The sequence below is a fragment of the Jaculus jaculus genome, chromosome 6 (assembly GCF_020740685.1).
Source record: "Jaculus jaculus isolate mJacJac1 chromosome 6, mJacJac1.mat.Y.cur, whole genome shotgun sequence".
In the NCBI taxonomy this organism is placed as follows: domain Eukaryota; kingdom Metazoa; phylum Chordata; class Mammalia; order Rodentia; family Dipodidae; genus Jaculus; species Jaculus jaculus.
This window is the reverse complement of record NC_059107.1, coordinates 128,483,410-128,506,836: the sequence shown is the minus strand read 5'-3', so window position 1 is coordinate 128,506,836 and position 23,427 is coordinate 128,483,410. Positions and strand designations below refer to the sequence as shown.

The 23,427-nt window shown below is 34.3% G+C and overlaps 1 protein-coding gene across 1 annotated transcript in view; it reads right to left on the bottom strand.

Annotated features, from left to right (window-relative positions):
• The window catches only part of Lrriq1 (leucine rich repeats and IQ motif containing 1), a 196,072-nt gene that overhangs the window by 127,556 nt on the left and 45,089 nt on the right, over positions 1-23,427 (bottom strand). Inside the window, 4 exon segments of the mRNA XM_045152249.1 lie at positions 2,245-2,338; positions 4,929-5,002; positions 10,293-10,420; positions 11,240-11,433. Of these exon segments, the coding sequence (XP_045008184.1) occupies positions 2,245-2,338; positions 4,929-5,002; positions 10,293-10,420; positions 11,240-11,433 (490 nt within the window).

The following is a 23,427-nucleotide window of genomic DNA, read 5'->3' as shown; positions in this document are numbered from 1 at the left end:
ACAATAGGTTGTTAATATAGCTGGTAAAAAAAAATTCCATATGTCCAAAAAGTTTCAGAAAGCATACATGTGCATGCAAAATATTTTAAATCCAAAAAGAAAAACAATATTCTGAATAGAATTTGTAACAGTAAAATGTCATAACTTGATGACAGAGTAATAATAGAAAGTATTCAGAGATGAGATTGGGCACAGTTTAGAGTGTAAAGTGTGTCATAGATGTTTAAGATTGTGAGCACTCCTGTAAAAATTACACACATGTTGTTCTTGTAACACCAGAATTGGGAAGTGGAGACAGATGAATCCCCAGGGTTTAGTTGTTGCCTAGTCTAGCTGAATTTTTAAGCTCTGGATTTTGTGAGATTACCTGTCTCTCAGAAAATAAAGTAGAGAGTGAGTGTGGATGGTGCCTTGTGTCTACCTCTGCCTTCCACATGTTTGTGCACACACAGGCATGCATATGAACACGTGTGACCACACACATGAAGATACGAATGTAAAAATTACACATATATACATGCCAGCAAAAAAAGTGAAACATAGAAAAAATACATGAAAGGATAGAGCAACAAGAGCTTCTGAGGAAACATCAAGTGATATAATACTTTTGAAACTGGAGACCTAGCAATAAAGAAAAAGAAAAGATATATGAAATATTTCAGAAAAAAATTAATGACCAAACATTTTCTAATATTTTCTAAATAACAGGTCTTTGTACTCAAGAGATTAATAAACCTAGGCTAACTAAACCTAAAGAAAACTACAGAAACATAAGACCATCAAAATGCTAAAAAACCATGACAGTGAGAAAATTTAAAATTACCCAGAGAAAGAGAACTGAACACATGCATCTCTGCAAAGTTCTAATGCATGATGATATGCACTATAAGACACTGGGAAGCAAGAAGGAACTGTCCACAGAGGACACTGGGTGATTAAGATGATACAGAATTTTGCTATTTTGATCTTTGTGTTCAAAAGATTAAATTCTTAGTACTGGGGAAATGTCTCAGTGGTTGAGTTTGCTACTTAAGCATGGCCTTTGAGGCCTGACATCACTCAGGTTTGATTCCTCCAGAACTCCCATAAATAGATGGGCATGGACATGCATGTCTATGTCCCCAGTCCACTGGGTTGATTATGGAAAAACAGCAGCATGGGGTTGAGAGATAGACCTTATCTCAAGAAAAGACATAAAATAATGATAGAGGACTACCAAAGTCTCCCACTGGTCTCCCCACACATGTGCACAATGAATAAGCATCTGGACACACACACACACACACACACACACACACACACACACACATACATGTGTCACACAAGACACATCACATATAAAGCACACATATATATTTTTTATATTTACCAGACATAATAAAATATAGATATATGAGGCATGATGTGAGATATCAATACATATACAATAATAACAATAATAATAAACGTAAATGATCAAATCAGTATAATTAACATATTTGTTACTTTGATCATTTATCACTTGTTTGTATAGCACACATCAAGATTCACTACTGTATTTAGTTATTTTTATATACAAAATACATTATTCCTATAGCCACTTGGAATTTTGAAATAAAAAAACTAAAAATTACAGAATGTGTTTTATTGTCTTAAATGTATGCATTAAAGCATTCTAAAGAGAAGCATGAATTCACACAATCTCACAATGTCTAATTTTACACAAATATCAGTGTTTTCCTTTAAGCAAAGTTTACAGTGATGGACATGGTAGTTATTATAGTTTGGTCACTTCCTGGGATATATATGGTTCAAAACACAATATAGCCAATAGGTACATAACATTATATGCCAATCAAAATATTTTAAATGCATAATCAAAACAAAACAGAAAAGAATTAATTTATTACAAAAATGGAAAAAATTTGAGTAGCAGGCTGTGTGATTTAATTTCCTAAAATAGTTATCTGTGAATATTTTCTCTATAGATGCATAAAGCAAATTCATATAATATTAAGTTTGGAATATACACAATGACTTGGATCACAACTCCATTTTTAAAAATTTGTATTATTTCATATATATTTAAGAACTTATTTCAGATCAATAATATATTAGAGTTATTTTTAAACTTTTGAAAATAATTTGAAATTTGGTTTTCAATGAACTTTCACTAAATAATTCTTATTTTGTCAATAATTTTTATCAAATTGTGTTTTTTGAAGTAATAACAAGGATGTTCATCAGTATAAATTGCACTTTTACCTCCCATTTACTTCTTTAAGTAAGGGGTTTCCAGTAAGAGAGAGTTCTCGGAGAGAGTAACATGCACCAAGCCATTTCATCACACAAGTCAGATCTAAATAAAACAAATACATGTGTTATGAAAAGAATCCTAAGATAAAAATATCATAAATTAATATCCATTTTTAGTTACTGGTTACTTGTGAACTGATATTTTTATCCTTTTCACTGAATATGCTATAAGATACTAGGAAGCAAGAAGGAACTGAAAAAGACTATATTAAGCACAGAGAAGTTAGGTAAGTATAATTTATATTCACATATAACTTTTAAAATATATATATTTATCTTTTATTTACATGAGAGAGAGTAAGTGTGGACATTTCATAACCTCTTACCATTGCAAATCAACTTCACATGTGCCACTTTGTGTATCTTGGTTTATATGAAAACTAGGGAATTGAACCTGGGCCAGCAGGCATTGAAAGTAAGAGCCTTTTGTTGCTGAGCCATCTCCCAACCCCAGATTCAGACACATCTTATATGCTGAGGACTAAATAAAATAATGTATTTAAAGAGTTTAAACCATTTTTGCTACATTATAAACTAAAGTGAAATCCATAGTAATAGGATAAGTGCTGAAATTTAATACATACATAAGTAGAATTACATAAACCTCTTATATTTTCAAAAGTAAAAAAAAAAAAAGTAAACCTAAAGTATTCTACAGAGGAATATGTAACAAATTCATTTCTGTCAGAAACTACCATACTACTGGAAACACACACACACACTCCTATACATATTAACAAGTCTGACTCTGAGATGAAGGAACTATAAAAGGTAACGATTTCAATATCTGATTTTCTGACTGAAAGAACATTACTACTCCCCAGGAGGACAGTGGTATCCAAGCAAAAAGGATGCTTTGCACAATTGAGTATACAAACATTAGAACTGTGAATAGCTCATAAAAATCTAGAAAGTATCTATTTAAAGTACACTTAATCAAAATTGAATACACCTGCTCATCTTAATATACCATTTCAAAAATTAATTTGCAAAACAAGCTGGGAGAAAGTGTTACAAAGCATATTCCAGAATAGATTAACAATGATCAATAAGTAAAACAAAATAATTAGTTTAAAAACAGTGAAGTATTTGAATTACACAACAAAATTGGCTAGCTACATGTAAATGTCTCAACGTTCACCAGAAAATTGGTAAACATCAACCAAAGAGCATAACAAGGAGACGACACAATGAAGTACTACACATGCTAGACTGGGGAAACTGGAACTCTCATATATTGCTGGTGGGAGTGTTAACAAAGCAACTTTGCAATAAAGTTTGCCAATTTATAACATTTTATTGGAAATTTTTACACATATACACAATGTAGTTTGATCATAATCCCCACTCGCTATGTACTTTATCTTTCCTATCCCCATCCCACTAAACTCTTTCTTCTTTCCAAATTTTCCTCTTATTTTAATGACTTCTTTTGCCCTTCTCCATAATCTATGATCTAATATCTATGGGCCCAAAACTGTGCAGGTCTTGTGTCTATCAGTAAACTGAAAACTTACTCAAATTCTAAGAATAAGAGACTGAGTGTTGAGTGAGCAACACTAAATGAAACATTGCCATCATGCCCTCCAAGGCTCAGAATACATTACAGACTTGGGGTCTGAAAAAATGTGCATGCTAATGCATGGAGAGGAGTGCTTTGAAAATTCTAGACATGAAGTGGACATTATATTCAGAACCTCATCATGGCTATGTTAACCTGCATAAATTCTGCACAAAAAATACCGGACCAATTAATTTTAAATTTAATCCTACAAATACTCTATTATCCATCAATTATATTTCTACACATTTATCCAAGAGTACTGAACACAAATGTATTTAAAAGGAATATATCTATATGAACACTATCTTTGTAGTAGGTCCAATTCCTAAATGTTCAAAATATCAATCCACAGCTGGAAAGATGACATAGCAATTAAAGCAGTTGCCTGTGAAGCCTAATGACTCATGTTTGACTCCCCAGGTCCCACGTATGCCAGGAGCACAAGGTGAAGAAAGTGCACAAAGTCACACATGTGTACAAGGTGGCACATGTGTCTGGAGTTCGATTTCAGTGACTGAGGCCCTGGTATGCCAATCTTCTCTCTTTCTTCTCTCTCTCTCTCTCTCTCTCTCTCTCTCTCTCTCTCTCTTTCTCTCTTTCTCTCTGTCTCTCTCTGTCTCTTGTTCTCTCTCTCATAAAGGTGTGTGACACCACACCCAGATAGTTAGAAAAGATAGATACATAGATAGATAACAAAAGAGGAATGGATAAACAAATTCAGACAGACTTAAAGAAAAAGTATATGTGTGCTCAAATAGAGTAAATTACTAAATAAACAATATGGTCCAATATCACATGAATAATAAGCAAAGAAGTCAAAGACAAAAAATTAATACTGTTTGTACCTTGAATAAAAGGATAAAACTAACTTATAGTGACAAGAAAATTGTGGTAACCCACTAGGAGGGGACTGATAATAAAACAGAAGAGGGCTAGTTTTCGAAAGTTATTAGTCAACTTAATTCATGATACTTTACTGGGCATCTATATAAGGAATTTAAAAGTTAAACATTTTTACACATTTGGAAAGCCTATTATTTTTAATAACATAAATACATTTTAAACTTACCAGAAAGACAATTGTTGCTGATATCCAGCTTTTCCAAAGAAACAAAATGAAAAAGTGGTACAATATTTGTCAACCTGAAAACAAAAGCATAAAGCTGATTGAAAGTTTTAAGCAATCACATTTTTAATATTATTAAGATAAAACTCAAATTTAGAACACAATTATATACTTTTATATAATAGTAAATACAATATAGTTATAACATTTAGTAAGTGTATTTATTAAAAATGCAAAGAACATAGAATTATACTCTAATATATTCTATTTCTACTATGGAAAATTTCTATTCATTTTTAAATAAAAATTATCATAGAATATTTCTATAATGGAAGATTTTATTTCACTATAAAAAGAAATTATCATGAAATTGCCTATTTAAGTCACAAAAGCCAAAGTCTTCGATGTGTATCTGTGATTCAATTTAAAATAAGTAGCTACTTAATTATTATTTTTGAGTTATTTATATATAAGGCAATTTACATAGAAGCTGCATGATCTTTTTTTCCCCCTTCCTGGTTAAAACGCATTTCCTAAATTTTTAAAGTGCAAACATTTAAAAACTTTTCAAATGATAACTTATTGGTTACACTATTTTTTCTTTAATGAACAATGCTTTGCTTACTATAGTCAAAGTATTATAAGTTATGTAAGAAACAAGTATTGTATGAGGCTTAATTCTGAATTAAAGATGCTAACATAAGAATAGTAATTCCAAGCTACATAAAACTATTAAAAGTTTTACATTAATATAATGAACTCAAATTTGACAAAAATTAGCCATTAAATGAACTCTCATTAGTTATGAATATTAAAATTGTGACAACAAACTGAACTCCATTTGTAAAAATTCTTAACGTTTTGTTAAGTTATAACTGCCATGAAGAAACATAAATGATGTAGAAAAGTTACATATAGCTGAATACCAAAGGTATGAGGAAAAATATAATTTAGTTTGATTCAATGTCCAACTAATAAATCTGATACTTTTAATATAGGATCACATTATTATAACTATTTTGAAATTAAAATCAAATCAGCTTATCTAAAATATTTAATAAGGCAAAATGATCATTTGAATAAGCTCATTTCTATGAAATTTATGTCTTCTAAAATTAATCATTCTGATTAATGTTGAAATCCCAGAACTGTTCAAACAATGATTTAGCTAAAGGGATGTCTCTGATACAAAGAAAAAGTACACATTAGCTTCTACTTATGTTTTCTTTTCATGCTTTTCCTCCAGTTGTCATTGTAGATTTATTTATTTATTTCCATGAACTTCCCATCATTGTTTTGGGGCCTATTATTCTAAAGTCAGAATCCATAGAGAAGCCCTGTGACCAAACCTCTTGAGGTCTGGCACAAGACTAACCCTTGTATGCACCTTGACTCCTCCCTGTATTACTCTGTTCTGCATTAGCCAAAAGAAAGAAGATACTGCTGATGAAAAAGTGAATGAAATAATGAGAACAGGAGATACTAATCTCTAGATGTTATAAAGCTAAATACAATACAACTGTTCATGTGAATCCTGGACACCACCACTTCTCTGAAACACTTTCAAGGAGGGTACTATGTGAAAAAAGTACAAAAGCAGTGATAATATAATGTGATAATATATTGTATATGCATTCACTTCATTTGTTTTGCACCAGAGAATTTATTGAAATGCCAAATGCATATGGAAGGAAGAAAGAAACGAAGAAAGAAAAGAGGATAGGAAAAACAAAATCAAAAGTAGAGATTCGGAAGAAGATAAACTTAAGGGAGGGTCAGAGGAGGCAAACAATTAAAACACTGTGGATACATAATTATTGTATTTAAGCCTTAACTTTACAACATTTCCTGCCTAAGTATGTTCTGGAGCATTAGCATAGAAAAGAACTTTAAGTTCTTCAAGTAAAAATATAAAAGTACTTACCAATAAAAACTAATTTGTGTTGTAACTTTAATATATATTAGTCTTAAGTCTTTCTCTTATGCTGAAAGGATTTTTAAAAATTAATAGCTAATAAAATATTTAATCCTTCAAAACATAATTTGTCTTTTTTTTGAAAATCTAATCTAATAATAACTTATATGGTGACATCTGTAAGAGATCAAATGAAAATCACCAATGAAGTTTTGAAATTATTTCTTTTTCTACAAAGTCAGTTTATAATAAAGATATATTATTGAAAATATATATTTTCAAAAGACCAAGTTTTTTTTTTAAATTGTGAGGTTTTAGAATATTTTTTGAAATCTTAATGAAGAAAACTGGCTAGTCATGCACCTTTATGGCTATTCATTAGAATAGTAGAAATATAATCATAGAATTTTTTTAAGCTTCTATACTTTTTTCTTTTTACTAACACTCTATGTATATTTTTTTAAAGAAAATTCAAACCAGAAAGACAAAGGACATTAGTGAAAACCTAATACCACTTGACCTTGTCACATTAGCCCTGGGCATTAAAAAGATATAAATTTCAAAGACGACAAAAAGTAAATGATTTGTCCAAGGAGCACCCAATGGGTAAGTTTCCACTTTCTGCTCCTACTTAGGGTCTCACTGCAAATAGAAAAGCTTATGTAGCCAGAGTGTCTTCTAGTTAGAACTCCGCTGAGTCAAACTTAAAACAGTCACATGTCCTAATGAAAATTTAAACCAGAAGTCAGGATGAAACAAGAATTTTAAACAATGTATACTAAGTATCGTTCTTTATATGTGTTTCATTTGTTGGGTAAGAAAGCATGTGCATATATAATTTCTTCCTTGTGATGAAAATACTTACCAAAAAATAAAGGAAAACTACATACAACTTAAAAGGACATCCCAACTACATATCCAAATAATTATGAACATGTTTCTAAAAGTCTTTTCAGGTTAGTGAAACATACTCAAACATTTCTATATTGATCAGCATTAGAATTTTGCAAAACACATAAGGTGGGTAATAATAGACTTTTCATACATGGTAAAAGAAAACCACCACCACCACCACCACCACCACCAACAACAACAACAACAACAAAACAGTGAGGCCCAATTAGGGAAAAGAAAGTCACTCTCTGGCAACTGACTGGTCAGCCATGTATTCAAAATTCAAATCTAGATCTGCTGAGTTTTAACAAACCAGATATGATCCTGAAAATAGTCAATGCATATGTAGAGGAATGATGTTAGTGCGAAACTGTGCATTGGTATTAGAGAATTATTTCATTTTCCATTATATCCATATACATAGTTCCCTAGTGCCTTCAGATTTCATCCTCTCACCTCTCAGAAACAGTATGATGTGACTTATGCAAGAGTTTTAGAAGCACAAGAAGAATACTTTCAAATATCAATATCAGTATTAAGAATTTAAAACTGAAGCCGGTGTGGTGGCGCATGCCTTTAATCCCAGCACTCAGGAGGCAGAGGTAGGAGGATCGTGGTGAGTTCAAGGCCACCCTGAGACTCCATAGTGAATTCCAGGTCAGCATGGGTTAGAGTGAGACCCTACCTTGAAAAAAAAAGTTTAAAATGAATATATATATATATATATATATATATATATATATATATATATTCATTATATATATATATTCATTATATGCATAATTATATGCAATATTCAATATGCATAACACCTGGATTCATAATGAAAATTTCATAAAATTAGAAATTTACCTTGACTGCATTTTCTTATACCCCTTCCCTTTTCGTTTCCCCATTCTAGCAACTCACCTTCAATCCCTTAGACATTTTGGCCTCTACTCTCATTTGCTTTATGCATATTTTATATTACATGTCAATATATCTAGGGTCTATAAATGAGGAAAAACATGTGATATTTGTCTTTCTGGGTCTGATACCTTTTTTTGACAGAAAACCTAAAAGAATATCACTTTCTCTCTAATTCCTCTGAGGCTAAGGACTCATGGCTCTTATTTTTATTTCCCTGAGAACAGCAAGTCTCATCTCCATTTTTAAATGTTATAAGTCTAAGTAAAAAATATACAAAACAATCTTTTAGAGTAATTATTAAAGTTATCTCTATCAATTATTTAAAAATTAACTCTATAGTTTTAGGTTATAGATAAAGTGTATCTTCTAGTAGGCTAAAAGTATACCAAGTTATATTTTATTATTTTAAAATTAGTTTCTAATAATAGTAATGTGATTTTGAAATGTACTTCTAACCAAACACATAAGTTTTGTCAATTCCTGAGTGACTTATCACTTGTGTCCAGAACATAGCATTCTATTTTGAGATTGTATTTTTTGCCTACAAACTGGTATGAAATGATTTCTAATGTGTTTATGGAGATTCAAATGACATAAACAATTTTTCCTGAAGGAGCTTAATTCAAAGCCAAGAAAAGACCTTTAAATGTATATCATCTTGCATTATTTACCTATGATTAAAATAAGTTAGGAGGAATTTTAAATATAGACTCGGATTTCACATGTCAAACATTGATAGCTAGGCACTTCATTGTCTGATACATACACATAAAAAGGATGGGGCAGAGATGGAAAGACTGTTTTTAAAGTTTGGGGCAAAATGACATTCCCATATATGTGTGTAACATGCACAAACATACATGCATGCATACATGCCTGAATGTCCTTTGTATTTCTGGGGGTGTTTTCGAGGCAGGGTCTCATTCTAACATATACCTCCATAAAGCAATTTCTTGTTAATGGTGGTTCCTTTATCCTACTTCACATACCCTTGTTGATCAAATTTATCATGTCAGAGTACATGAGTCTTAAGGAAGTATTAGGCAGAGAAGGAAGAACATATAATATGCTCATTTTTAGCTTCAGACCATTTTCTTCAAAGATCCAGATACTTGGTGGTCTTAAATAGATGTTTAGATGCAGGTACACACTACTATGATAATAAGTTATTTTTTTCAAGTGTTATATTTTTAGGAAATTCATCCAGACACCTAAGATGGATCCATTTAAATGAATCTTAATAGTTATTTAAAAACGTTCAAGTTGAGAGCCAATTAAAAACAATTCTTTCAGGATTTAATCAGAACCATCTGAGTGAGTGAGACAACCTTCTGAATTATATTAAATACCTCCTGTATTTTTCTAAGTACAAATTCTCTGTATATATAAACAAACTTCTCAGAGATATTTCTACAAGTGCATCTTTGAGAACAAATGAAATAAGGTGGATAAATGGGGAATTTAAAGTTTACTAAAACCCTAAGTTATGTTAATCATTCATTTAGTTTTTAATCCCATAAAACTATCTTTATAACTTATGTACTATTTTGATGCATTTTGCTGCCTTGCTAAAAATACCTAGCATTTCTGAACATCACACATTCGGTAACCATTTTCTGTATGTTTGCTCAATCTAAAGACATTTTCACCTGTTTTGAGAGAGAGTAAGATCTTGTAGTAAGGGCAACCAATATGAAGAAAATGCTTCCACAGTTGAAATACTGTTATCATCCAAGTGTAATTCTCTTAGTAGAACATGATTCTTCAAAGGTGGAGGCTGTATTTAATACAGTTTATTAGGTGATAGCAAACAAAATATTTTCTTACCAAATCTAACAATATAAGATCAACCAAAACTTAGACATTGATTTCTGCTAAACTAGAAAATAATAACTAATATAATGCTGAGAAATTAATTATTAATAAAATTTCTATTGGTTAACATTGGTGCTTTAATTTTTGCATGTATATGCATGTGATGTGCATGCATGTATATATATGTGTGTGTGAGCATACTTTCCTGTGTGTACATGATGGCCAGAGGTTGATAATAGGTATCTCCTTTGGACACTCCCTACTTTATTTATGTAGACAGGTTCTCTCACTCAAAAGTAGAGCTCACCAATTTGGACAGCTTGCCCCAGGGCCCTATTTCTCTGCCTCATGAGTGCTGTGATGATAAGTATTCCCTTGTATTTTTGACATTTATATGGGCATTTGAGATTCTAACTTGGGTCTTCATGTTTTACCAACTGATCCATCACTCCAACCCTCATTTTAAGATTCCTTATAAAGGGAATTTCATAGCAAGATACAATTAGAATTTCATAACAGATTATTTTGTTCCAGCTTTTGTACCTACTTAGCACCAAAACTGTGTATCTGTTACATTTTGTAGTTTGACAATCCAATGTCAAATTAGATTTATTAGATATTGTACATTGTTTATAAAAATATGAAATAGATAAAATTTTAAATCAAATAAATCTGATTAGTTCAAAGACTAAAAATAGATATCCACATTTGCTTTAAAAATGTGTGGTCAGTATTTTTATCAAGATAAATATCCTAATCACAGATATTAATTAATAATTACCTCACTTAGAAAATTTCCCTCTAATTTCAATATTTGGAGCAATCCACAATTTTCTATGCCCTCAAGGTCAGTAAGATGATTATAAGAACAATCAAGGTATACAATGGTAGGTGCATCACAAAGACCTTTTGAACTAATTAATTGATTGTGGTCCACAGTTAGTTGTTGAAGACATTTTAAAGATTCCAAACCACCTGGAAGAAAAAGTTATAATGTCATAAGTGTATCATTAATTCTTCATAAAATCACATTATCATTTAAACTGGCATTTGAAGATATGTATATATATATACGCTTGTACATATATTTGGAAACAGGGACCCTTTTGTAAGTCAACTGGCCTAAAAGTTGTACCATAAGTCAGGTTTGCCTTGAACTTTTTTTTTAATCTTTTTTTTTTAACTTTTATTTATTTATTTGAGAGCAACAGACAGAGAAAGAGGCACAGAGAAAGAGAGAGAGAGAGAATGGGCATGCCAGGGCTTCCAGCCACTGCAAACGAACTCCAGATGTGTGCGTCCCCCTGTGCATCTGACTAACATGGGTCCTGGAGCATCAAGCCTCGAACAGGGGTCCTTAGGCTTCATAAGCAAGTGATTAACCACTAAGCCATCTCTCCAGCCCTGCCTTGAACTCTTAAACCTCTTGCCTTATCTTTCTAGCTACTGGGGTTAGAAACATTCAACACCATGTCTGGCATAAAGGATATACTTTTGAATGGCATAGTTATTATACATCACTTCAAAGATGAAAAAATGCATGATTGTGTACCCTAGGCACTGAGTTATTTCAAAACAAAACACAGCATAACAACCATTAGAGCTAATCTGAAGTAGAATTTTCTATTAATTCACTTGGCAAACACATGTGTGAACTTCTTACAGGCTACCCAAGAAAAAAGTAAGCATGTTACTTTACCCAGTGAGGGCAGGTAAAGACTGAAAAAAGAACTTGAAAGGAGAAAGCAGACCAGCAAAAGGACAGTTGAGAGAAAAAATACATGTTATTAAGAGAGGCATGTTATAATGAAAATGAAAGGGCATAATCTTTCAAATGATGAAAGGTATTTTTGACCTTGCTAAAGTGTCTATATTTCACAGTAGAGGCACAGTAGTCAAAGAATAAAAAGGGCCATGGTGTTGGCAGTGAGGAAAGAGCTGAAGAGGTTTCCACTAAAGACAAAGACAAAGACTGGAGAGGGTAGGATCAAGACTGACCTAAATCTCCTACATCTTCCCTCCCTCCCTCTCCCCCTCTCCCCTCTATCTCTCTTCTCTCTAACTCTTGTATATTAGTTATCTTTTTCCTCAATTTCTTAGTGCACACTGACCTGTAACCCCCACTTCCAGCTTGGGCCTACAATCCACAATGAGCTTTTGATCAAAGAAACCTACAAGGTTTCCCAAAACAATGACAGACTTCTGTCAGAGTAATTGATGACCCACCAAAGGCCAGTGGTAAGACCCTATTGCTGAAGACTCCATACGCAGCTGACACGTAAAATGGAATGACATGGCTGGAAGCCAGGAGAGAGTCAGTCCCCAGACAGTCAGCGTGTCTAGTGCCAGAAGGTGCTACATAGGCGACTGGGGGAAATGACCAAGATCTGTCCAAGCAACACATTGTTTAACCTAAGTAGCAACAATTAACAGGATGTGATACCCACACAAGTGCAATAGTGGTACACAGCCATGGTGAGGAATCAATTGCTCTTGATTTGGCTAACTGATCCACTCAGTGGTACTAGACCCTTAGCTGGAGCTGGGAAACAAGTCAGAACCATACCCAAACACAAGCCCACTCTACAATATCAAGCTACCATCAATCACGGGGTATAAGAGGGCCTACACCTATCAAACTGTCTATCAAAAAAGTAAGTGTTATCTCAATTTTCTGGGTGCTAACTCACTCTCCGTTGGAGAATCTGCTTCTCTTTTCCAGATAGATGCAGATCCTAAGAAGAGAGCTGCCCCAACATACCTCAGAAGGGGCCCAACTGAAACTAAGGACAACTGGCGAAATAAGCAAGGGTGATGTTTTCCTGTGAACTGGATACCAGCACAAAGGGGAAGGAGATCAATTCAGAGAAAAATCAACTCCTACCAAATCAGAGAGCCAGAGCCTCAGAGGCCCCCAACACCTCAGCACTGAAGCAGACCAAAAATGAACCCAACATGGCTCAGGGAAATCTTGCGGAAGAGGGGGCGGAAAGAATGTCAGAGTTACATGTTGGGTCATGATTTTCAGAGACATTTATCATACTAATAACTGGGGGCTAACTCCACAATGCACGGCCCATTTTCAATAATAAGGAGGGTCTAATGGGAGGGGGTAGATCACAGATGAGCCTAAATAATGGTACCAAACTGCCTGTATTTACTGAAAAGAAAACTAATAAATTAAATTAAAAAAAAAAAAAAGACAAAGACAGCTTCAGCAGGGTGAAAGCCATGATACAGTAGGAGAAGAAAATTCATCTTTAACTGCATTTAGATTTCTGATAATAAGGAGAATGTTTTTAAACCACCTTTACATTTCTGTGACTTAATTCTCAGTATCGCTCCATACTCATCCACCTCTGATTTCTTCCCTCAGTAATTCTAGCACACTGACCAACTTAGCTGTCACTCAGAGATGCCATCCACATTTCACACTCAGAAAATATGAAAAAAAAAGGACTGTTGTCCTAAGCCTCTATGTTTGAAGGTCATTTGCATCAGAATAACAAACAATACAACAAAATTATTTTCAGAAGAAAATATAATCAAGTGAAAGGAATTATATTCAAAGATTTACAAAAATGACCATAATAATACCATGGCAGAACCAAATAAATAACTTAAAAACATTATAAAGATTCAGGTATGATGGCTTATGCATACAATCCCAACACTCGGAAGGCTGAGGTAAAATTCCTGTGAATTTAAGGTTACCTGGCCTATAAAGTGAGTTCCAGGTCAGCCTGATCTGGAGTAAGATTATGTCTCAAAAAATCAAAATGCAAATGAAGATTTATTTAATAAACAACAGTAAATAGAAGGAAAGATTGAAATCAAACTATACTCAAAGACTAGATCATTACAATGAGAGCAATGTGTGATGAGGTTATCCTAAAATAACTCATATTAAAACAGTTCAATAATGCTAAACATGAAAAACAAGTACATTCAAAGTATATAGTTTCCAGGCCTATCCAATGGAACATAGTCAAACCTACTGCCAAAAGTGTAAAAACCAAGTTTCCAGGTATGAGAAAACTAACATATAATTTAAAAAGGGTAATTAAAATATAAAAATATAAAATATTTTAAAAGAAATCAAACTTAATCACAAAAGCATACAAAACCACTTAGGAATATAACTGATAAATTCAATGAATGATTTCTATAAGGAAGACTACAAACATGGGAAAATGAGTTGAAGAAGACTCAAAACTAAACAGGAATAAGCTTCTTTTGTTCATGGATTGAAAAATAATGTTAAAAAATAAACAGGGCTGGGGATATGGCTCACCAAAGCAGAGAGGGTCTGAGTGCAATCCCAAGTACCCATGCATAAAGCTGGATATGGACACTCATGCCTATAAACACAGTACTGTAAGGGAAATGACAGAAGAAGCACTGGGACTGGGGGGCCAGCAAGAGATTCTATTTCAAAATCATCATCTCCCTCCCCCCCACCTCTCTCTCTCTCCTCCCTAACTCTTGTATATTAGTTATCTTTTTCCTCATTTTCTTAGTGGGAACTGACCTGTAACTCCCAGTACCAGCATGGGGCTATCATCCACAATGAGCTTTTGATCAGAGAAACCTACAAGGTTTCCTAAAAGAATGACAGATTTCTGTCAGAGTACTTGATGACCCACCAAAGATCAGTGGTAAGACCCTATTGCTGAAGACTCCATATGCAGCTGACATGTAAAATGGAATGGCATGGCTGGAGGCCAGGAGAGAGTCAGTCCCCAGACAGTCAGTGTGTCTAGAGCCACAAGGTGCTACATGGGTGACTGGAGGATATGACCAATATCTGTCCAAGCAACTCATGGTCTAACCTACTTAGCAACAAATAACCTGGTGTGATGCCCACACAAGTGCAATAGTGGCACACAGCCATGGTGGGGAACCAATTGCTCTTGATTTGGCTAACTGATCCCCTCAGTGGTGCGGGACCCATAGCTGGAGCTGGGAAACAAGTCAAAACCATATCCAAACATAAGCCCACTCGCCAATATCAAGCTACCATCAAGCATGGGGTACAAGAGGGCCTAAACCTATTAAACTCTGTATTAAAAAAAGTAAGGGTTATCTCATTTGTCCTGTCGCTAACTTACTCTCCGTTGGAGATTCTGCTTCTCTTTTTCGGACAGATGCAGATTCTAAGGGGAGACCCACCCCATCATACCTCAAAAAGGCCCCAACTGAAACTAAGGAAAATTGGCAAAACAAGCAAAGGCGTTGTTTTATTGATGAACCAGATACCAGCACAAGGGGGAAGGAGACCAACACAGAGAAAAATCAACTCCTAACAAATCAGAGAGCCAGAGCCTCAGAGGCCCCCAACACCCCATCACTGAAGCAGACCAAAAATGAACCCAACATCGCTCAGGGAAATTTTGCAGAAGAGGGGGCGAAAAGTATGTCAGAGCCACAAGTTGGGTCATGATATGCAGAGACATTTATCGTACCAATAACTGTGGGCTAACTCCACAATGCATGACCCATATACCTCAACAAGGAGGGGCCACTGAGGAGGGAGTAGGTCACGGATGAGCCTAATCAAGGTACCAAACTGCCTGTATTTGCTGAATAGAAAACTAATAAAAAAAATTAAAAAAAAAACCCATAATCAAGATGGAGGGACAATAGAGGAGAGCACCTGGCATTCTTCTATGGCCTGCATACCTGTAGAAAAATTCTAATGAGCAAAGAAAAAGTATGTTTTTTTTTGGGTGGGGGTTCTGATACTGTTAGCATTGCTACATAATAATCCACATAAAACTATTTGTGAAAGTCTTCAATAATTTTTTACAGTATACATATCATATATCAAAAATAAAAGTTGTTTTCAGGCTGGAGATATGGATCAGTAGTTAAAAGGACTTGCCTACAAAGCCTACTAGCCTGGGTTCAATTCCCCAGAATCCACAGAAAGTCAGATGCACAAAGTAATGCATGCAGCTGTAGTTCATCTGCAACAGAAAGAGTCCCTGCTATGACCATGTGCTCATTTGCATGTCCACTCTCTCTCCCTGCCCTTGAAAATAAATAAAAATATTTTAGAAATTAATGTTAAATACATCAGACACAGAAGACTAAGACAGAAAATTTCAGATGGAAAGATAATCTGACAATGACAAAAGTAGGAGTCCAGGGAGATAGATCAATGAGAGGGAGCACTTACCTCACAAGTATCAGAGTTGGAGAAGGGCTGAGTGTCATCTGATCCCACACTTGGCAGTTATAAACCCAGGCCTAAGGCACAATGAAAAACTAACAGGCTACAGTTCGGGGTTTCGGAAACACAGGCTTATTTCAAAACTAACTTTGTGAATACATGGAGATTATATAATTTTTCTGGACTTTATTTGCTTTATTTTAAGAGCTAATACGACTTCACAGTTTTAGAATAATTAAAAACAATATTTGAAACATTTAGAGCAGGACTTTCACATGATAGGCACTGAAGTAATTTTAACCACTATTTCCTAAAAGTTATTTATGATAAAACCTACACTAAAAATCCTATAAATCTGTCACAATCAAATCTGTCCTCTACAGAGAGATCATACTTTTATGCTATATAATGACAGAGAAATAATATATTAACATACAACTAGTTAAATAGAAATTTGATCTAGTAAATAGGTTTGGCTCAACAAAGGCATGCAGATAGAAAGGAAGTCAAGAGTTAGTTCACATTTTTCCTCTTTTAATCTTAACAATTATTCATTATCAATTGAAGGATGAGAACTAAATCAGATATGTAGCTTTACTACATAAATTCTATGTAATACTATGTAACCTGTGGTATACTACGAATATCTTGCCTCCTCTAGTAAAATAATTCTTTCTCCTCCAAAACACCAAACATTTCACCCACCTCTCTATCTAAAACAAAATATACGACAGTCACAAAGTATGTAAGAGCCTGTTTCAATGGACTTAAATATATGTAAAGGGTAACTAACATATTGAGTTCACTGCACAAATAAATGCTTTAAAAAGCTCTTTTAGAGCATAATTTCTAGATCCACCCCACCCCCAAAAAAGAACTTAGTCCAAATGTATTTATTGCTCAAAAGACCCCAACCTATGATGAAATTAATATTTGGACATGCTTGTTATAAGTATCTGTTTCAAAGAGTTCTTCCCACAGAAAATAACCAAAAGTCTAATAAAACTTTCCTGTCACAAAGAAAAATATCTTGAAAGAAAAAAGCTAAATATGCTAAGCTAGCTTGGAAGCTTGGACTGAATAAAATGTTCACTGGAGACTGAGCTCCTTCAGCTGTTCAAGCATTGTTAGAGCAGACAATGTTATTGTTGTTGTTTGATTTGACAGCAACAGACAGAAGAAGAGAGAGAAAGAGAGAGGGAGAGAGAGGGAGAGGGAGGAAGGGAGAGAATGGGAGCTCCAGGGCCTCCAGCCACTGCAAATGAACTCGTGCGCCCCCTTGTGTATCTGACTAACATGGGACCTGGGGAATAGAGCCTCTAACCAGCAAGGGCTTAACGGCTAATCCATCTCTCCATCCCCAGAGAACTTTTAATACATGCATACATACATGCTTATCTGCATCTTGCATTAATTTCAGTACAAAAGTCATTCCATATTATATACGTTGTACATAAAAATACTGAAGCAGGAATCAAAAATTTGGATTCTAGTTACATTTCTGCCATGAGATGAAAACTGACTTGGCTTTTTCTCTATTGGCAAATCTGTAAAATTCCTCATCACACTAGCAGTGTGCCCAATCCAAAGGTAACCTAGTGCCATCTAGTGGAATAGTAAGATTCACATGTAAAAAGTTTCCACACCCAAAATGTCTACAATTTTAAGGTCACATTTACTTGAATTTTTATGCAAGTCAATAAATAAAATATAGTCATTAAAAAAATACTTACAAACCTCTATCTATCCATAATCTATTGATATTTCTTTTTGCTCAGTAGGATATATAGTTAGTAAATCTTCACCAAAATGTCATTGCTGTTGAGTACTCATGCTGGGGAAACTATGTATAGATAGTAGGTACTCAGTAAAGTTTTTCACTAGGAGTGTTATTTATAAACAAAACTACAAACTACAAATCTAAACAACATCAATAACAAAAGCCAAAACTGCCAATCAATATATGAGGTTTGGCTGGAGAGATGGCTTTGTACTTTAAGGTGCTTGCCTACAAAGCCAAAGGACCCAGGTTCAATTCCCCAGGGCCCACATAAGCCAGATGTACAAGATGCCCATTCATGTATTTTTCTCTCTCTCTCAAATAAATAAATAAAAATATTAAATAAATAAATAAACAGGTAAAGAAATGAACAATTCTCAAAAGAAGAAATACAAATGGGAAACTGATTTTTAAAATATATACAACAGCCTTATTTTTTAGTGATATCAAATTAAATCACTTTGAAATTTCATACTAGTCAGAGTGGCAATCATCAAGAAAACTAATGAGGGTCTGGAGAGACAGCTTAGTGGCTAAGGTGCTTGTCATCTAAGCCAAAAAAGCCAGGTTTGATTCCCCAACACCCACATAAAGCCAGATGCACACAGAAATACATGTATCTGGAGTTCATTTGCAACGGCTTGAGACGCTGGCGTGCCCAATCTCTTGTTCTTTCACTCTCTCTCCCCCTCCCATAAATAAATAGATAAAATATATTTAAAAAGAAAGAACAAAACTAATGAAGATAAAGGCTGGCAAGGCTGGGGGAAAGGAAGAGTCTGATTCATAGTTGTTGAGCTCAAACTGGTGCTGTCACTATGGAAATCAGTGTGGACATTTCTCAAAAGCTAAAATTGTACTACTATATGACCCAACTATACCATTTCAGTTCATATACCCAAAGAACTCTATGCCCTACCAATTTCATGCTGTGTTTATTGCTTCTCTAATCTCCACAGCTACAAATTGGAATTCAACCTAAATGCCTATCGATTAGTGACTGACAATGGAAATGTGGTGCATACAATGATGTTTTATTTTGCTATAATGGAAATAAAGTTATGACATGTGCAGGAAAATGAATGAAACTAGAAAGAATTATACTGAGAAAAGCAACCCAAGCTCAGAAAGACAAAACCCATATGTTCTTACTCATATGTGAATCCCAGTGTTTAATGCTTATATGCAAGTAAATAAGGGAAAGTGTGACAAGAGTATGGGATATGATTTGAGACAGGGAACCACAGAGGAAACAAGAGATAATGAGAAGGGAGGAAATGACTAAAGGAAACATGTAGTGGGAAAGTAGAAAGGAGGTTAGTTTGAGGGGAGGACACAAGAGAGCAGCGTGAAGAAAGACAGGCAGGAAAGGAAACAAAACAAATTGTTGGAAAACACCATAATAAACTCAAATTCTTTGTATGCTAATAAAAATTAATTTTAAAAATTAGGTTGACTTCAAATTTTCAAGTCTTGTCTATGCCATTTAGTAGCACTAATTCTGTGCAATTTCCTTAATTCTTTATGCCTGAGTTTTCCTATGGAGAAGGGGGAAAGATTTGTACCTAACTCACAGCATAAATGTGAAAACCAAGTGAATTACATGTCTAAAGTACTTAAGACTATATGTACATTATTGTATTCTGAAGTTGTAGTCTTTTCTATATATAAGATTAATAAAACACTTTGGCCATACAACATGAAGGTATTTTTCAGAAATAATTTCATTTCAAAATGTTATCGCTGGATTTACTAAAACCCAACAAAGGGGCTGGGGAGATGGCTCAAGTTAAATGTGTTTTCTTGCAAAGCCAGTGGCCTGGGTTCTATTCCTCAACATTCACATAAAGTCACATGCAAAAAAAAGTCATATGGTATAATCATCTGGTATTCATTTGCAGCATCAAGAGTCCCTGGCATGCCCACACTTGTGCATGCACGCGTACACACACACACACACATGCGCGCGCACACACACACACACACACACACACACACACACACACAAAGTAATATCTTTTAAAAAACACCATTATGTAGGATAAATGAAAAGCCAGACTGCAAATTACGAATTATCAATGTTTCATTTGCTTTGACTACTTAAATTTTTGTGTACATATTTATGTGTAGTAAATGTGCATTTACATTTGGGGACACACATGTTTGAAGGTGGGCATGCACATTTTTGTGAAGAGGTTGATGGTGAGTGCCTTCAAGAATTGCTTTCTACTTTGCTTTTACTGAGGTAGATTCTCTCACTTGAACCCAGAGCTCAGGTATTCAGCTAATTTACCTAGTCAGCTTGCCTCAAAAATCCCCTATCTTTGCAGTTTGAGTATCAGGATTGCAGGCTGGCCACCACACCTGCCCAGAAATTACATAGGTGCTGGGTGTCCCACCTCAAGCACTATTCCTACTGAACCATTGCCCCAGCCCTGCTTTGGCTATTCTCAATAGAAAACTAATTGAAGAATATTAATATGAATTTATATGAACATATATATTCCAATATGGCTGTTTAATTCAGTTAGTTTCTCATTACTTTAAACAAATACCAGTTTAGAACTAACTTTTTTAAAAATTTCTTTTCTTATTTTACAGAGAGCAAGAGACAGAATTGGCACACCAGGACCTCAGCCACTGCAATCGAACTCCAGATGCTTGTGGACCTAGTAGGCATGTGCAACCTTGCACTTGCCTCACCTTTGTGCGTCTGGCTTACATGGATCTGGAGAGTTGAACATGGTCCTTAGGTTTCACGGGCAAGCACCTTAACTGCTAGGCTATCTCACCAGCTCCAGAAGTAACTTGTAAGGAAGAAAAGGTTTGATTACAGCTTTCCATTCAAATGGTCACAGTACACTATGGCAAGAAAGGCAAGGCAGTCTAGCTACTCACACTGCAGCTAGAGTCTAGAAGCAAAGAACAAACAGCGAATGGGATAGGATTACAAAACTTCAAGCCCATACTTCAGTGACTCTTTCTCCACTTCTTAAATGTGCTACAATATTCCCAAACAGTGCAATCAATTGGAAATCAAGTGTTCAAACACATAAACCTATGAGCGACATTTTACATTCTAACCTCAACATTGTCCATTCCTTTACCTAACTGACTAGAAAATAATTGGTACTTCTGAATGCACAAATCTTCATGTTTCCATTTGATTTACTTTTTCATTTATATTTCAATTATGATTAAATAATAATGAACAGCATAGCTTATCTATATCTATCATATCTATACTGATAATATACAATATAATTATGCATCAAAAAAGGAATAAAAGCTATTAACTTTTAACTCTAACCTAAAGAATTAAAATGTAAACTATTATCTTTAAAAAAAAATGTTACCTCTTGCTGGGCATGGTGGTATATGCCTTTAATTACAGCACTCAGGAGGCCAGGGTAGGAGGATCACTGTGAGTTCAAAGCCAGCCTGACTACATAGTCAATTCCAGGTCAGCATGGGATAGAGTAATAAAAAAAAAGCACCTCTTATTTGAAATTAATCTTAATTTTTTCATATTGCTTTATTTCTGCTCTTACATTGTTCAATTTCAAAGGAATTATCTCAATTCCAATTGAATTGACATAAAACATGATGGTCATATCAACATTCTTACTCACTTTATTGAAAACTGAAGTTGAAATCAGCCAAACAAAAATACTGATATTTTGTAATTAAAAAGAGTACAGTACACATTACATATTAACTACTATAGTGATGATGGCTTAGAAGAGATAAGCATCAAGTTAAATTTGAAATAAAAAATGTAAAATTGTAATGCTTCCAATTTTATTTCACCTCCTTAAGAAATATTATAACATGGGCTAGGCTTAGAGGTTAAGGTGTTTGCCTGCAAAGCCAAAGGACCCAGGCTTAATTCCCCACGACCCGTTAGCCAGATGCACAAGAGGGTACACATGTCTGGAGTTTGTTTGCAGTGGCTGGAGGCCCTGTCATGTCCACTCTCTGTCTCTCTGTCTCTCTCTCCCTCTTTCTCTGTCAAACAAACAAACAAAAATAAATAACTAAAAATAATCTTAAAAAAAAGAAACATCGTAACATGGAAAACTAACTTATTAACTCATAAACAGAAATCCATCTTTTTGCCCCTTCCTGAGAGTTCTTAGTAATACTATATCATAGAAAGACAAAATCTATCTTTTCACTTAGCTCAACCAGGCTTTCTAAGCAGATCCTAAAGATGAAAAACAGGCTCCAGCTGGTCTTCAGAACATCTACTTTCTCACGTACAATCTTCTCACACTCAATAAATACAGCACTAAATACAGCACTCTCACCATAGCCAGCAGACAGCAAAGACTAGCCTTGTTTGTTGAGCACTATGGAGATACCTCACGCACACCAATCACTACCATGACAGTGTTCTCATAAATCACATAATATCCTACCACAGGAAATCCACTGCTTACAAAAGTTCCCTTATAACACTGTTGCCAAAGAAGGTGGGAATTCAAGCTTTTCTTTTTAAAAATACTCCATTTATTTTGCTTTGTGTGTTGGCTTTAGTGTGTTCCAGTGTAGTAACAGGCATTATCAGTAAAATTATCCCTATTTACCAAACAACAGAGGCATTTCCATGCATATTTACCCAAGAATTTTAAAATAAAAATAATGTAGCAAAAGTTTCAATATATCCATTTTGGACAACTCTTAGTAGTCCCAAGGCATGGTGTATAGGGACAGAGGTAAAGTAAATTATTAAAGAAGATGAATAAATCATATATTCAAAAGAATAGCCTACAAAATGCTTGGAAAATATGAGCTTGCTTTGAAAACCAACTATACATTCATTCTTCATTATGAAATAAAGGGGAGGGTGAATACTAACTAAATGCAACTTTTCCTTAACTCCTACAGATATTCAAAAGGCAACACAATGAAAAATGCCCATAATTTATGTTTTTAGTGTCAGTGGATGCTAATCAAATTATAATAAACATAATCTAGTCTGACACCACAATTGAGTACACGGGACCTTTGG